The sequence below is a fragment of the Phaethon lepturus genome, unplaced genomic scaffold (genome assembly GCF_000687285.1).
Source record: "Phaethon lepturus isolate BGI_N335 unplaced genomic scaffold, ASM68728v1 scaffold207, whole genome shotgun sequence".
NCBI classification, from domain to species: domain Eukaryota; kingdom Metazoa; phylum Chordata; class Aves; order Phaethontiformes; family Phaethontidae; genus Phaethon; species Phaethon lepturus.
The window spans coordinates 57,361-73,411 of record NW_010549533.1 but is presented as its reverse complement, the minus strand read 5'-3'; the positions used below and the strand labels follow the sequence as shown (position 1 = coordinate 73,411).

Genomic DNA, 16,051 nt, shown 5'->3' with positions numbered 1-16,051 from the left:
CTGTGTGGAGAAATGAGCTCTGGAGCTGGCTCCAAGCTGCACTATTTGTGCCTGGATTGGATTTCTCCAAAGCCAGAGATGTTTCTATCCAGATATGCCATCCTAATCTAATTTTGTTACTACTAAATCTGGCTGGGGAATTCAGATACTAGAACAGTAAGGCAGGCTCTACCTGGACTTGTAACAGGTACTGTTCTTTCATTCTTCTGTTCAGGACAGATGATGTCACCAGCAGACCATCTTGGGTGACATCAAAAGCCTTCCCATCATTGCCCTGGGTGATCTGGAATGAATACGGTGGTCCATTTTCTGGGGAGTCTCTGTCGCTCATAATCAGTTCCAGGACGCTTGTACCCATGGGAGCATTCTCCTGAAATGGGGAAAGATGCTAGTGGCGAAAGGCAAGCACAGAGAAAAGGTCCAGGGGAACCCACAGTGCCCCTAGAGCTGCTGATCAGGAACAGGGTAACAAATCCCATACCCCACGTGAATCTCGGGTGCACACAGACTGAGACTCTTGCCAGCAATGGCAGAGACTCAGTGGTGACAAGGGACTCCCTTTCATGGCATTACATGTGCAGCTGCTAAGTGCAGTTGAGCTGGCGCCATTGCTTTCTCCTTGAGTCATGTCAGCACAGGAGCAGATGAAAGCATGTTTTGTGTGTGCTTCTTTCTGAGTAGCTATAAGTGTTATGAGTCCAAGTGACCACTGGACTGCATCCAGCAGACATGACGATACTTGACCCTGTACTTGGGTCTGCTCTTTATGTTGTGGTGTAGACATAGACAATTGCAAGGCAGAAGGGGGCTGCTAGTCAGGCTTGGAAGGTGTGAAATGCTCTGCACTCACTGTACTGAAAGGCCAGGAGGTGCCCAAAGCTATTGGAAAGAGAAAATGGCATCTGTTGGCAGAATATCTGTCCCTGCAGATGCTACCAGTTCTTTGTGGAAGTGAGCACAAAGCAATAGCATGCTTCTTCACTGACTCACCCCTTTGCTCCAACAGCAGCCCATGCAAGAGTACCTTAGTACCGTGAGATGGACTGGGAGAACAAACCGTCTCCCAGCTTACCTGTACCACCACACTGTAGTTGAGCTGGAAGAAGCGAGGAGGGTTGTCATTGACATCAGACACATGGACACGCACAGCAACATCACTGAACTGAGCAGGGTGACCGTTGTCTGTGGCTCGAACTGTCAGGGAATAGCTGGGGATCTGGAGGATTTATAGTGTATGTTTACTTGGAGAAATAGAGGAATGGTGGCTTTTTCACATTGAAGTTTTACTCTGCTGCAGCTTGTGAAAATGCTTGAGGCCATGCATTGCACCATAGCAATAGCTTTGCTCTTGACTAAGGCTCTCCATCCATAAATCTCAAAGCACGTTGCTGAAGAAAATTAGCCTCACAATAGTTGAAAAGAATGGAAACAACTTGCCAAAGATGGATGAGACCAAGCTGGGCAAACATCTGTCCATAGTGGTTTGAGCTGCTTGCTTTATGATTGTCCAGATGACCTTTCCATTTCCTCCCCACACCTATTTTCTATAATGCTTTGATGCAGAGAAGCAGAAACCAACCATGCTGGTTTCCCGTTTGGGGCTGACTCTCACCCAGCCAGCTTGAAGCACCAGTGGAGCAGACCACAGCCCAGAGCTGTGAGCACTGAAGGCTATATTGCCCTCCCTAAAGCCCAGCCTTCCTACAGCAGTATGTGTGAGTCTAGAAAATGAATGAATGAAAGACTTGCCTTCTGCTTATGGTATTATGAGTAGATCATTCAGAAAACAGGAGGTAGCTGAATATACTGTGCTCCCCCAGTCTTTTTGGGCACATCTGTTTTAGACTTCCTGTCCCCATTTTATTGAACTTACCTCCTCCCTGTCCAGATGCTTGGCAATGCTGATCTGCCCATTTTTGGGCTGAATGGCAAAGTGTCCCAGTGGGTTCCCTCCCACGATTGAATAGGTGATCTGGTTGTTCATTGCTCCATCCAAGTCATCAGCTGACACCTGTTAGGAGGAAAAAAAAGCTAGGCCTCCTGGCCCAAAAAAGCCTTGCAATGGAGGAATGGGGGCAGGACCTCCTTGTCACTTAAGGATACTGGTTTGCACTTGCCTCAAATGAGGAAGAAGGGGGAAGTTGGTTTACATAAATGTTATTCATTAGGTTTTTTTCAAGACAAAACTCAAAGCTACAACAATGCCTTTATCATTGTCTCTTTCCTGACTTTACCACCCTTGTAATGGTAACACCAGCTGAGCAGGGAACTCGACATGGGTATGCCTTGGGCTCCACTATTCTGCCCAAGGAATCCTCTGCCTTCCTCAGGTTGCAAGGGTATTGGCCTTCTGCAGGCATGTTAACTCTCTTGGGAGGTCCTCAAAGCTCCTGACCCCCCCCTTAGGCATCTCAAGCTTCCACTTAAAGATGTCTTCTAAGGCAAAGTGCTGTCTCTGTCTATGGAGTGTCAGGAATTCTGGCAATCATCCCTTTTTAAAGTGATGTTTAATTCTTAGATGTTGAATGTTACAAACTCACTGATATGGCTGTGTCCAAGGAAAAGTAAAGTGCAAAAGAAGAGTAAAAATGCATAGCACAAGTAAAAGAATAGGTAAAGACATCTGGCCCGGTTCATAATCATACCGTGAGGATGGTTTCTCCAATTGCAGCATCCTCCCGGATATCAGCAAAGTAAGGGTCTTGGATGAACTCTGGTGCATGGTCATTAATGTCAGTTATGTTGATGACCACCATGGTCACATCGCTGAGAGAAGCTGAGCCCTTCCTTGTTCCCTCGATGGATAAGTAATACTCGTGACTCGCTTCAAAGTCCAGGCTCCCATTTATGTATAAGGTACCTGCATTGGCAGATGGATAGAAAACAACAGAAGATGCTTGAATGAATGGCACATGAGATTTCTTGGAATACTGGAGACATACTGAGATGATTGCCAAACTGCCAGCTGAAAAGGTGCTGTTGACCTAGCTTTGACTGGTTAAATCAGGATATTGAAAGACATGGCATCACATAAACCAAAATATAATTGAGATGATTCTGCCATAACCTGCCTTATTCTGGTAGCAAGTGTTTGAAGAGATGAAATAAACTCTCATTCTGGAAGGTATCCAGGAATCTTGATTGGAGGAGATCTGGGACAAAATAAGATCAGAGCCGAACAGCTCTATTGAAAGCTGTGACCAAGGCAGTAGTAGGACATCACTGAACTGTGTCACAGGCAGGATGAAAAGGTGTGAGATGTAGATGCAGAGTTGTACAAGAGAAACAGATGTGTGTCAAGATGCTGTGATTTGTAAGTGAGGCTTGGGATGCAACACAGAAAGGAGGACGCTGTTAATCTCAAAAAAAGAGCGAGGAACAGGGACTAGAGACATAAAGTGAAAGAAAAAAAAAAAAGGACAGAATGTGCCTGTGTACTTCAATGAATGCTTTCCTGAGTTCAGCACTGAAAAAGTCACAAAATTATTCTCTGGAAATGACACTGTTCTGTGTCTTTTAAAATGTACAAACTCATAAGAAGATTGGTGCAGAAAAGTTAGCAAAAGCCTTGGGGACAGAGAAGCTGAGGAAGGAACTGTGGATGAGGATGATACAGCCAAGGGCAGAAAGCTGTTGATGACGCAGCCAAAGGCTTATTTCAGGGATATCATTGGCTTTCCGATAACAGCTCTTATCAGATCACTGTGCAAACAGAGCAGTGCTTTATTTGGCTAGTAAACCTGGCTCAACACCTGCTCATGGTTAATAGATTGGTATTACCCGCATTCATTGAGTGCTACCTAATAAACCTGTCTGCTACCCTGGGCTAAAGGTTCCATGTGAGATTAAGATGGAGAGATTTTTTAAAAATGAAATCAACTTCTGCATTTTGAAGTGGAAATATTTCCCCATCTTGTTCTCCATGTATTCCTCATTCCTGTGAACCCATCTCAGATTACAGACACATAATAGGAATCTTTCCATCAATTTCAATAAGAGTTGGATCACGCTTTAAGTGACTTGGCTGGCAAAATTTAGGGTAGAAGAGAAGACTGTATGCCTACCCTTGTGCTGGCTAAAGACAGAGGAGAGCAGAAGTGCAAGCCAAATGAAGAAGAACTAGAGAAGACGTATACAAGGACAGACTTTGATGTTGGGTCCACCTGGACCTGCTTGGGCATGACACCACCTTACCTGTGTTTGAGTTGAGCTGAAATTTCCCATGGTCGTTGCCATTCACAATTTCATACTTGATCTCTGTGTTTTCTGAATTGTCCCTTGTCAATGCTGACAAGTTGAGGACCTCTGTACCTACGGCCACATCTTCTTTTACCATGGCCACATATTCAGGGGCCAGGAAAACTGGCAGATACTCATTTAGATCCACAACAGACACAGTGACAGTGCCGAGAGCAGAGAGGGGCTCTGGGGTGCCCCGGTCAGTAGCACAGACTGTCAACTCAAATGCCGAGTGCTGGGAATCCTTCAGAGGCTTTTCCAGGCGGATCACCCCTGTGGTTTCCTCGATTGAAAAGTGTCCATCGGCAGAGTCAGGGAGAGAATAGACCACCTCAGCGTTGAGACCTGGAAGGATAAGGTACAGGCTGCGTTTAATTCATGGGTAGGAATGCTGCAGTTTTAATTATTATTTTTTTTAATCCATTAGAACTATGTGTACCTAAATAACCTTACATTTCTAGGAAAAATGGAGGCTGTGTGAACATCAACTGTGCTCCTGTCCATCTGGAGGTTCAGACATTTAGTCACCCTCACCATCATCCATCAGCATCACCTGTCTGTATTTACTAGTGCTTCCGATTTTTAATTCCCTTGGTTTTAAACTTCATTTCCCTTCATATCTGCTTCTAAAACAGATAAATATGATCTTGCTTCTCTGTTAATGTAAATTCAGTCTTTGCTTGAGAGATTTATTAAAAGCTCCTTTCTTAGGAGCTTTACCTATGTTTCTGAAAATCTTTGTGTCTTCAGAAGGACCTTTTCATCCATATAACCTACCCCATCCAGATCTAAAGCTCCTTTTTTCCTTACTACGCTCATTCTTGATCTCCATCTTTGATAAATTTTCTGTCCAGTTTGGATCCCAGACAAACCGTGTGTCAGCTTGCACCATGCATCATGGTTACAGCTACTGAGCGTGTTCTTGAAGTCTGCCTTTGCTGGTATTGAACTTCCTACAAGGTCACAAAAACTCTGATGCCAACCTGCTAGTCAAGAACATGTCAGTGATGAGATCCAGGCACATCTTCGCCAAGATTCAATCATCTATGTCCATCGCTGCAGCCCTTCCCTAGGTTTCAAAGGTTTCTATTAAGGATGAAGGATGAACTCTACTAAAAATTAAATCCCATTCTGACTCACCTTCATCAAGGTCCCTGGCAGCAACCACGGCGATGGGTGTCTTTGTTGTAGTGTTGTCAAAAACAGCCACGGCGCAGTGACTGGGGAAGAATCTCGGTGCATTGTCATTTGTATCCTCTATGATCAGCATTATATCTGCCTGGCAGGAGCGGCCTCCACCATCAGTTGCTTTGGCAACAAGATGGTATGTAGGTTTCTGTTCACGGTCGAGAGGTGCAGATGTGGTCAGTTCCCCTGTTGGAAAGAACAGGAGATGGTTTTGTCTTCTGCAACTGCAGCCTAGGACAGTTCAGAGAGCTTCAAGCATGCTACCTTCCTGGATGCACCATGGGAGACAACAGACTGAGTTTGAAGAGCGTTTGTAATCCAGCTAATAGTGGTGGAGTGTCCACACCACATTGCTTGGGGCTGTTCTCAGATCGCTGCCAGCCAGTGCCCTGGCAGGGCTTGGCACGGGAAGTCCTGCGAGTCGCGCAGGGATGCGTGACTTCATGTGAGGGATGCCGTCATGGGATAAATGTGCTCATAAATAAATTGTACTTCTAAACACTTTTATAAACCCTGCTGCATTAAACTTTCTGTGTTGTAATGAACCCCAAGTGATCTCTAGAATGATCATCGTGTCTTTTTGGAAAGGAGGGAACCTTTGGACAAATATACTGTCCCAAGACCAGATAAGAGTTTAGAACTTAGGTCTTTGGCTCAAGCCAGCACTGTAATACTTGCTGATCACTCCTCCTTGAGACCTGGCTGTTAGCAGCAGTGTCTGCCCTTCGTTTTAACAATGCTAATGCCAACATCTGTGAAGAAAGCTAGCAGGAAGATGCAGAGCTCACTCTCCTACACTGTATTGCAATAAACCTGCCTGTTTGGAATCCCCTCCCAGCTTGGGGGAACTGGAATGAACAGTCCTTTTGCTTTCTCAAGAGGAGATAAGTGTTGAGCTATTCTGGGAGCTGGCATTTGTTGGGAGTGGATGAGAAAGAAGATAAAAGCATCCCACTTCCCAGCTCTCACCTGTATGTGGGCCCAGCCGGAACTCCTCTGCGCCAGGACCATGGAGGCTGTACGTTATCTGAGCGTTGCTGCCAATGTCAGGGTCGGTTGCTGTTATTTTCAAAATGAAAAGACCCGGCAGAGCATCTTCAGAGACTCTCCCAGTATAGAATAGCTGTCAAGGACAGAAGGTGTCATTGGTATCTAAACCATCTCCAAAATACCTTCATCTTGTATGGGGAGGAATGAACTAGAAGAAGCTTCGTAGAGAAGAACAAACCATGTGGTTTACAGGGGCACAAGATGTGCCTCCCATTGCTGGCTGCTGAGGTGTGGACTGGGACCAGTGAGCTCATTTCACACAAGCCTTTGAATCTCCTTTGGGAAGCAACCACTTCTGTTCTTTCTCACCATGGGTAACATCCATACCAGCGATCAGCTCTCTACAATAACAAATCTCCTGATGGGAATCTCTCAGCTTAGCAGGATATAAAACTCTGTAATTTACATGCCCCTACCCAGGAGGCTTCCTGGCATTGTTTATCTCCAAAAATTATCCTTCATAATGCTTAGGTGCTCACTTACTGCTGGCAAACATGCTTGGAGGCTAGATTTAATGTTCTTGCTTGACATGCAGCTTAATTAAAATTGCTAAGCATAATCAAAGCAACAGGATCGTGTGAGAAGAATTATGACAAGCCAAACCCTCTTAACATACTCTTTCTGTTCTTTCTTCCTTGCTGTTATGTTTTCTCCTTCCCAGCCACTCCCCTTGTGCTCCCAATGTCCCAGAACAGTTGCCTTACCTGGCCGCACTCAGGGCTGTTGTCATTGATATCCAGAACAAAAATCTCCACTTCAGTGGTAGCCTGAAATTTCCCATCGGAGGCCATAACCTTCAGGAGATATTTCTCTGTATCTTCTCTGTCCAGAGGTTTCTTGGAAGAAATAGTCCATTCTCCCTCGATTTGGTTAACTGTGAACTGTCCTAGTACATCTCCTTCTAGAAGGGGGCAAGAGGCAAGGAAAAGAGGCATTTACTGAGTACTGAAAATCAGAAGTGGTAAGGGAAGGGGATATAGGTGTGTCCACTGGTGGTCCTTTAGGAGAGCTGAAGGACTTGCAGTGGTGATGCAGAGAGGGCATTTGTGGTGTATCAGCTAGCCGGGGAACATTTGGTATGCCTCCCTGCACAGCTGAGAAATACCCTGCCTGTTCCTTTTTTTCACTGTCTGCATATTACACTGGGGAGACAAATGGGCTGGAAGGAGGAAACACCTCCCGATTGCAAAAATGTCTCAGTAATGTTCTGCAGATGTGCATATTCATTGCCTCAAAACCACATTGTCTCACCTTCCCAAAGCGTGTCAGTCTTTCTTGGTGCATGTTGCTAAAGGGCTCCGAGAGTTGCAAATACCCTGCAGAAATTGGTTGGATCTTATACTTACAGTACTATGTATAGTTGTATTTCCTTTCAACCTATAGATGTGTTTAAGATACAGCTATGCTTTCTGGGGCTACTTTTCAATTCTGTAAGAACCACATGATGAGAGACAGGTAAATCCAGACTAAGCAGACTCTCTGGTCCACCAGATTCATGCTGCTCATGGAGTGGATGCTGCCCCTGGAGAACCCTCTCTTCTGGCAAGGAGCTGGCGCCCTCCCCTGAACCCACGCCGTTGGGCAGAAGGAGGGAGCATGTTAGGTAATGGGAGGCAATGAAGAGAGCTGGCTGCAGGGCTTGTTTGCGTTAGACTCTGAGGGGCCTTGCACAGCCAGGTAAAGTAACTCTCTTTCTGCTTTTATTTGCACTGTGATGATGAGGTTGTGAATCTGGAGGCACAACGAGACCTCTTCGAGCCCTTCTTCTGATGCTGGGAGACTCCAGCCCATGCTCAGACTTAGTTTCCATGTGTTTGGAATCAATGTGTATGTGAACAATGGGAAGCTACACTCTATGTTCACCTCCTCCTTTCTTCAGCTGCAACGCTATACTGCACTTGTATTTACATGTTTATGGGTAGAGTTTGACCCGTGCTTATAAGTACAGTGCAGAGAGAACATACAGTATTCACCACCAACATAAGCGTGCATTCTTTCAGTTTTAAAGTAGTTGGAAGTTACTACTACCTTTAAGATGGCAGAAATGCGAATACAACAATGGATTTAGTCTTTCCTCTCAAAGGCTTCCAAATACGTAGGCATGCCATAAACCAATTGAAAGTACCAGCATTCCTCCCCTGTTTTGGATGGTTACAATAATAGATAACAGGCTGCAGCATGATCTGGCTAAATGTTTTGACCCTGAAGAGTCCTCATTTGAGTTTGAACAAACATTTTAATTTGAAGTATCTGTTTCAGGTCTGAGAAAGGCCCTTTGGGGTCAAAAAGTACCGTGAAATCAAGTTTCTACTTGTGCAGATGCACAACAAACATTCCAGTATAACTTTTTTGTTGTTTTACAGTGGTGGTTAATTTTAGCTGACACAAATGATGTTTCAGGGATGCAAAAGTCAACTTTAGTATTTCTTGTTAGCCAAAACCTTCATTGAGATTGACATGACAGTCTCAAATATCCACCAGTCTGCAGAGTGGTTAACTGCAGCCTTGTGCGGTCTACTTGTTTGTTTAAGTCAGAGTTGAAGTGGCTTCATAAGTAACACATTTAATACCAGAAAGTTATATGCATCCTATATGCATATATATAGTTATTAAAAAATACAGGCAGGCTACATGTATGTGTGATGTATAAACTGACTCCACTGTTTGCAGGAGAAAAAGCTGGGTCAAAGAATTTAAACACAGTTCACAGTATCTATGTGAGAAAAACTTTTCTTCCTGCTGTACCACCGCTTCTGTCCTTCCAATAGTTTTTACAATTACACTGTCTTAATTATTCCTCTGTTAAGAAAGTGTAAATAAATATATCTACAGTGTAATTACTTTTATATAATTTTTTATTTATTTATTTCCAAAGAAATAGGACAATTCAGTGGTGAGATAGTTATTTTAATGACAATTCCACCCACTGCAGTTAGTTACTAAAGAGTTTTGGATGCACCAGACTAACTAAAGAGTCTGACTCATGACAGAGCTCAGGCTTCATCTCCTGCTTCTGATAGGACTGTCAATATAACGTTATTTCTCTATTAATATTCTGTAAGACAAAGTATCAAATCCTCACTTGGAGATGAGACTCCATTCTTGCTCACTGAAGATTTAAAGCCAGGAAAAACTCACCAGTTATGTAGCATGTGACCCGCCGGTTCTGCTCAGAGATGTCTGCGTCGATGGTACTCAGTGTGACAACAACCTGCCCTGGCTCCGCATTCTCAATTACCGATCCTTTATAGAAATCTGAGGTGAACTGTGGAGCATTATCATTTTCATCAGAGACAGTGACCTCCACCAGGGTTTGGGAAGAGAGCTGGACTTTCCTGCCATGATCAGTAGCCACCACATAAAACCGATAGATCTCCTGAGCTTCACAGTCCAGCTCCTTTAGTGTGGTGATCCACCCACTCTCACCATCAATGGTGAAGAGTCCTCGGAGGTTGCCAGATTCTGCTTCTAGACTGTAGGTCACCTGTCCATCACTTCCCATGTCCTGGTCATTAGCTGTCACTTGAATGACTGTGGTTCCTGATGGCATGTTCTCCATGACAAAAGCTTTGTAGGGATCTGCCTCAAAAACGGGTCTGTTGTCATTGACATCCTGCACTTGGATGTTCACAGAAACCAGAGAGACCAGCTCAGTCTCCTGATGTGAGCAGTGAGCCATAACATCAATCTGGTACCACTTGGTGGTTTCATGATCCATGGCCTTCTTGATTTTCAAAGCCCCTGTTTGTTCGTCCAGTGTGAACACTTCATCCTTGTTACTTTCTGTAGTGGTTCCCTTCACCAGGCTGTATATGATGGGATCCTCTGCAAAAGCTTTGACTGACCCTATTTCTGATCCCTCTGGAAGATCCTCAGATGCAGAGAATGTATAAAGAGGCTCAGAAAACCTTGGCAATGTCACCTCCCTGGGGACAATCTGAAGACTCACTGGGACAAGGGAGTTCCAGTAAGGGGGTCTGCCATCTTCAGCTTTCACCTTGAAGTTAAAGGCTCTGTTTTCTAAACCAACAAGGCTCTCCTTGACCTTAACAACCCCAGTGGCAGCATTGATCTCCACAAGGTCTTCTGCCACATCTTCCACAGAATCAACGGAGTAAATGACATCTGCATTTGCACCTTCATCAGCATCATAAGCCAGCACCTGGATGACAGGGGAGCCTTTGCTTACGTTGGACTGAATGGACAGTGTGTATTCAGAGGCTTTGAACTGAGGTGGGTTGTCATTCTCATCTGTAAGGATTATTTTGACAGTGCAGAATGCCACCTTCCCACCCCCGTCCTTGGCCATGACTTTAATGGCAATGACTCGCTCTGTTGAATTTTCCCTGTCCAGTTTTTGCAGTGTGGCAATACGGCCTTTATTGTCTATGGAAAACTTCTCATGGGCGAGTTTGTTTATGATGGTATAGTCTATGGTGCCATATGGGCCACCGTCTGGGTCAATAGCCAGTAGCTCAATCACTTTGGTACCTATCTCAGCATTTTCTGCCAGTTCTGCCTCGTACACATTCTGCTGAAAAGAGGGGCTGTATTTGTTGGCATTTGTGGTATTGATATACACAGGCACAGTACTCTTGAAGACTCCATCTGAAGCAGAAACTCTGAGATTGTAAGATGACTCCAAGTCCTTTTTGCAGCGGTTGAACATGGATATTATTCCAGAAGTGCTGTTGATAGTGAAATGCCTATTGTCATTGCCTGAGAGTATCACGTATTCCAGTCGTGTGGTGTCTCCGCTGTCAGGGTCCAGGGCCTGGACTTTTATCACGATGTGCCCGCACGTAGCCATTTCGCTTACCTTGGCTTCATACTGAAGCTGGCTGAACTCAGGGGGATTGTCATTGATGTCTGTCACATCTACAATTACCAGGGCATCACTGCTAAGTGGAGGCATCCCATGATCTGCAGCTCTCACTTTCAGGCGAAACTGTTGATTTTTTTCATAATCAAGTGCTTGAGCCGTTGTTATTTGCCCTGTGCTGGCATCAATATTAAAGAACTTGATAGCATCTGAACCATCATCCAAGATCTGATAGGAGACCACTTTGTTTCTGCCTGAATCCTTGTCAGAAGCAAAGAGCTGGACAACAGGGGTCTGTGCTGGCAAACTCTCTGAGACAGATGCCATGTAGATGATCTGAGAAAATATGGGGGGGTTGTCATTAATGTCCTCTACCTCCACCTCTACCCTGGCTTCTGAAAAAGATCCTAGCGCTGTGTCTGTGGCTCTAACGGTGAACGTGTGTTTTGTCTCTAGCTCGTAGTCCAGCTGGCCTGTTACAGTAAGGACACCAGTTTTGAAGTCAGTGCTGAACAGTTTCAGGGAGTCTTCTTCCACAATGTTGTAGATGAGGCGCAAGCCTTCAGGGCTGCGAGCCTGTATGTGGAGGATAGATGTGTACAGGGGGATGTTTTCTGGCACTTTCACTCGGTAGTACAAACTTTGGAACAGAGGGTTGGTTTTGTTCCTCACACTGATCACAACCTCCTCTTCAGCACGGAGGGGAGGCTCACCTTTGTCCTTAGCAATGACTCGGAGGTTGTATTTATTTAAAGCTTGATAATCAAGAGGCTTTTTAAGTGAGATGTCTCCAAGGTAGGGGTCAATCCAAAAGTATTTGTACTCCTCTGCAAATGAGTAGGTAATGGCTCCATTATCCCCTATGTCTTTGTCTGTTGCTGACACCTGAAAAAGCACGTCACCTGGCTCTGTGCCATCCTGCACCGAGGTGTAATATGGCACGTTCTCAAACTGTGGTGGATTGTCATTGATGTCCTCTACATAAACCTTGACTGTGGCTTGGGACACTCTTGGTGGTTTCCTATTGTCCTTCACTTCCACAGCTACCTCGTGCATGTCTTGTGTTTCGCGGTCAAATTTCACACCCTTGGTCTGGAGTACTCCAGACGCCTGGATCATTTTGAATCTTTCCTTTCCATTCAAAAGTGAATAGAAAAGTGGTTCATTTAGCTGATATCCCTTGACCCCAAGAACAGTGAGAGTCTTCTCATCTGTAGAGTTCTCCATCACGGTTGCTGTATATATGTCTTGATCAAATTTTAAGCCAGTACCTTGTGCTTGAGTTAAGTTTAGCTTAACCAGAGCAGTACTCTTATACAAGCCATCACCAGCTCTGACTGTGAGTTCACGATAGCGTCCTAGGCCAGTAGCATTAAGAATGGAGACGAGACCTGTGAGTGGATGAATATAGAAAGCATTATCAAGGTTCCCTTCCACAATGCTGTAGGTTACCTCTGAATCCGCATCCTTTGCCTGCACTGACAAAAGCTCCATCCCTGGGTGGGCAGGTAGTAAGACAGAAAGCTCATAAATGTCTTTGAAAAAGACTGGAGGTGAATCATTCACATCCTTAACATGGATTGTGACCTTGGCTGGCTTGGGTGCAAATAAGCTGGGACTTCCACTGTCATGCACATGTACACTGAAGTGGAAAACTGGGGTGAGCTCATAGTCTATATCAGCACGACTGGTAAGCGTCCCTGTGCTGGGATCTACTGTGAAATATTTCAGTGCCTCTGGTTCCAAAATCTCATAGACCAGCAGAGCATTGGAGTCTTGATCAGCATCTGTTGCATGGGTCACAAGGGGAGCATTGTTTTCATCCAGAACCATGCTTTGTGATGGAGCATTCTCCATGATCCAGCCAACGAAGGAAGGCTTAATGAAGACAGGCACATTGTCATTTTCATCTATGACATAGATAAGTATCATTGTGTCCATAAATGCTCCAGCCATGTTCGTGCCACGGACTTTCAACTGGTAAAAGGATACCTGCTCAAAATCTAAGCTCTTCTGAGTGGAAATAAGGCCTGACTGATAGTTCATAGAGAACACTCCATCTCCATTTCCATCTTTTATTTCATAGCTGACTGGTGACAAGCTTGTGGCTGAAACCTGGATCAGAGGAGTACCAACAGCAGTGGATTCACTGATCTCTGTGATGTATTCGGCCTCTGGAAATTTTGGAGGAGTTCGATCAGAGGGTCTAATGCGGACGTGTACTGTAGCAGAATCTTTAAGCTGGGGAAACCCCTGATCTTCTGCCTTTACAATAAGAGTAAATCGCTCCTGCCTGGATGGGTCCAGTTTCTGGGCAACTGTAATAATTCCAGAATATGGGTCGATGCTGAAGAAACCTTCCCCATTACCTGCAAGAAGAGAAATTACAAAGTGAAGAATGCATACACCCTACTGGTTTTGGTTTTCTGAACCTCTTTTCCATAGATGCTCCTTATTTCAGACCTAATTAACATCTGTTTCTTTCACTGGAAGACAACAATCTTCATTAATTTCTAAATAATTTTCATTCTAACAACAATGAACCCATTGAGATCTACGAGCTAACTTTTAAATCAATCAAAATGTAAATTAAAGATAAATACCCTTCTAATTTGAGCATATTTAGTGGTGGTAGAGCATGTGCTTGAAGCTTTTGCCTCGTGTGCAGAACATGGTAACGCAGGCTGTACTAGTTGCTTCAAGCCCTGTCATGCTTATAATTAGCAATACTTCAGGAGCAATTAAATTCCTCAGTCCTTGATCTAAATTGCAGTGAGAAAGATGGAGCAAAGGATGGCTTGTCTCCTGCGAAGAATTTACCTGCTAAATAAGCAGTGTGGCACAGCCATAAATATTTAAGTTTTAACCCCTAGAGTGAATAATAAAATACTTACATACAAGCCCAGTGAGCTTGTATGAGCCCAAACGACCATCAGCTAATGCTGAGAGGGTGCTCACCTTTCCTCAAGGGTGTATTTCTTTGTAGAATGAACTGGTGAAAGTGATGATGGCTGCTGTGGGAATGGGAGTACTTTTTCCTAACAACCTGACAAGGATCTCTCCCTCAGTTCCCATGGAAGGGAAAAGAAGATTTTAAGTTGTACTAACTTGTCCAGTCACATTTTTTCTTAGACCAATGACTCAACATTGAACAGTCTTCCTAAGGAATGATGCTTTTTCCATAATACGGAAATTTCCATAATACGGAAATTACCTGCTTGCTCTAGATTTCCTCTGGATAGGAAAAAAATTACATTTTATCAATGTGCAGCCATTTACTGTTCTTTGCAACAGCTAGAGAAAGCTGGTCAACTGTCTGACCACTAGCTAGAACATGGAAATGCAGGCATGTTCATAGCCTAAACTGTCTTGTTGCATGGCTCGCACCTGCTTGAAGGGAGTAGTGGATTTCAGCGTTGGCTCCTTGGTCCTCATCAAGGGCTCTGACTTGTATAACCTCTGTGCCCAGCACTGCTGAGTCCAGCACTGCTGCTTCATAATGGATGTTGCTGAACTGTGGAGGGTGAAGGTTGCAGTTCTCCACATGGATGATGACCCGAACAAAGTTCCTCTTGATGGGGACCTCCTGGTCTCGTACCTGAATGACAGAGGAAGAGCAGGTATAGTCACATCAGGGCATGTAGTAGGCAGCCTTTCCTGCATCAGGCTTCCACGTAGCTCATCATGAGTCTTATAGAGGGTGGCATGTTTCAGTGGTACCAATCTCTTGGGTGGGAATGAGCCTGTAAGTTTCAGCACCAAAACTCAGCCTTGGACTTGAAACCAAACATTAACAATTATCCACTGTGGTTTCTTGTACAAGAATCCAGTGGCCCTCCAGTGAAATTAGCACGTGTTGGGCTCAGCACATGGTTAGAGGAAAACAGGGTGTTTCCTAGATTTATCCAGGATGGTTATATAGTAAAGGTTAACACCCTGCTTTCCTCTTCCCTGTTATTCTAGACAACTCCTCCATTAAAGACTAGAACCAGTTTGAATTTCTCCATTTGACCCACATATCCCGGAGAAGCTGATGGACTCATCAGGGTTTGGCTGGGACTCACCATCACTGTTAGGGTGTGTTGTGGCATGGGCTGGGAACTGAAGCCTTCTGCTGTTGTGAGGACCCCACTGCTTGGATCCAACTGGAAAAGTCTTGTGCTTTTGGGGTCCATGCTGCCATGGATGGTGTAGATGAGCCCCTTGCCATTGTCCTTGTCTGTTGCACTGACTTGAAGGATTTCCCTCCCTGAGGGCGTATCTTCAGGAATCCTCACCTCGTAATGGCTCTCCAGGAACTGGGGACGGTGCTGGTTGATGTCAATCACGTGGATAAATGCCTATGGGGGGAGACAACACAGTGAGGGCAGCAGAGACATGAGAGCAACCTGACTTATGCAGCCATGTAAAATCTCAGCTGCCAACACCTCTGGGGTGTAGCAATGCTCTCAGTGCTGTAATCGTCACTTCTGGGGCTTTGCCATCCATGGTGACTGGGAGCTTCCCCAGGACCTTCTGTTCTGGGGAAGCTTCAGGACCTCTGTCTTTCTCCCAGCGGAACTCCTGCTGTGCTTTCCCTTAGTGATTTTCAGTTTGCTTCCTCTCATTTTTTTTAATGTCTCCAACCTGGCAAGCTATTCAGACCGAATGTGCCTGCACTTGGCACACGGGGAAACAGTCAGAGCCTGCTGTGAAAAGCAGCAGTTGCTCAGCCGTGGTGCCAGCTTTGCTGGCTGGTGCCTCCACACCAGC

At 44.9% G+C, this 16,051-nt stretch overlaps 1 protein-coding gene across 1 annotated transcript in view; it reads right to left on the bottom strand.

Moving 5' to 3' along the window:
* The window catches only part of FAT2 (FAT atypical cadherin 2), a 58,353-nt gene that overhangs the window by 12,969 nt on the left and 29,333 nt on the right, over window positions 1–16,051 (bottom strand). The window contains exons 8-18 of the mRNA XM_010290269.1: window positions 15,364–15,639; window positions 14,687–14,897; window positions 9,616–13,668; window positions 7,182–7,378; window positions 6,397–6,550; window positions 5,380–5,613; window positions 4,195–4,584; window positions 2,646–2,860; window positions 1,874–2,011; window positions 1,073–1,216; window positions 173–370 (exon numbers count right to left, since the gene is read on the bottom strand). Coding sequence (XP_010288571.1) covers window positions 173–370; window positions 1,073–1,216; window positions 1,874–2,011; window positions 2,646–2,860; window positions 4,195–4,584; window positions 5,380–5,613; window positions 6,397–6,550; window positions 7,182–7,378; window positions 9,616–13,668; window positions 14,687–14,897; window positions 15,364–15,639 — 6,210 coding nt within the window. The remainder of the gene's footprint in view (window positions 1–172; window positions 371–1,072; window positions 1,217–1,873; window positions 2,012–2,645; window positions 2,861–4,194; window positions 4,585–5,379; window positions 5,614–6,396; window positions 6,551–7,181; window positions 7,379–9,615; window positions 13,669–14,686; window positions 14,898–15,363; window positions 15,640–16,051) is intronic.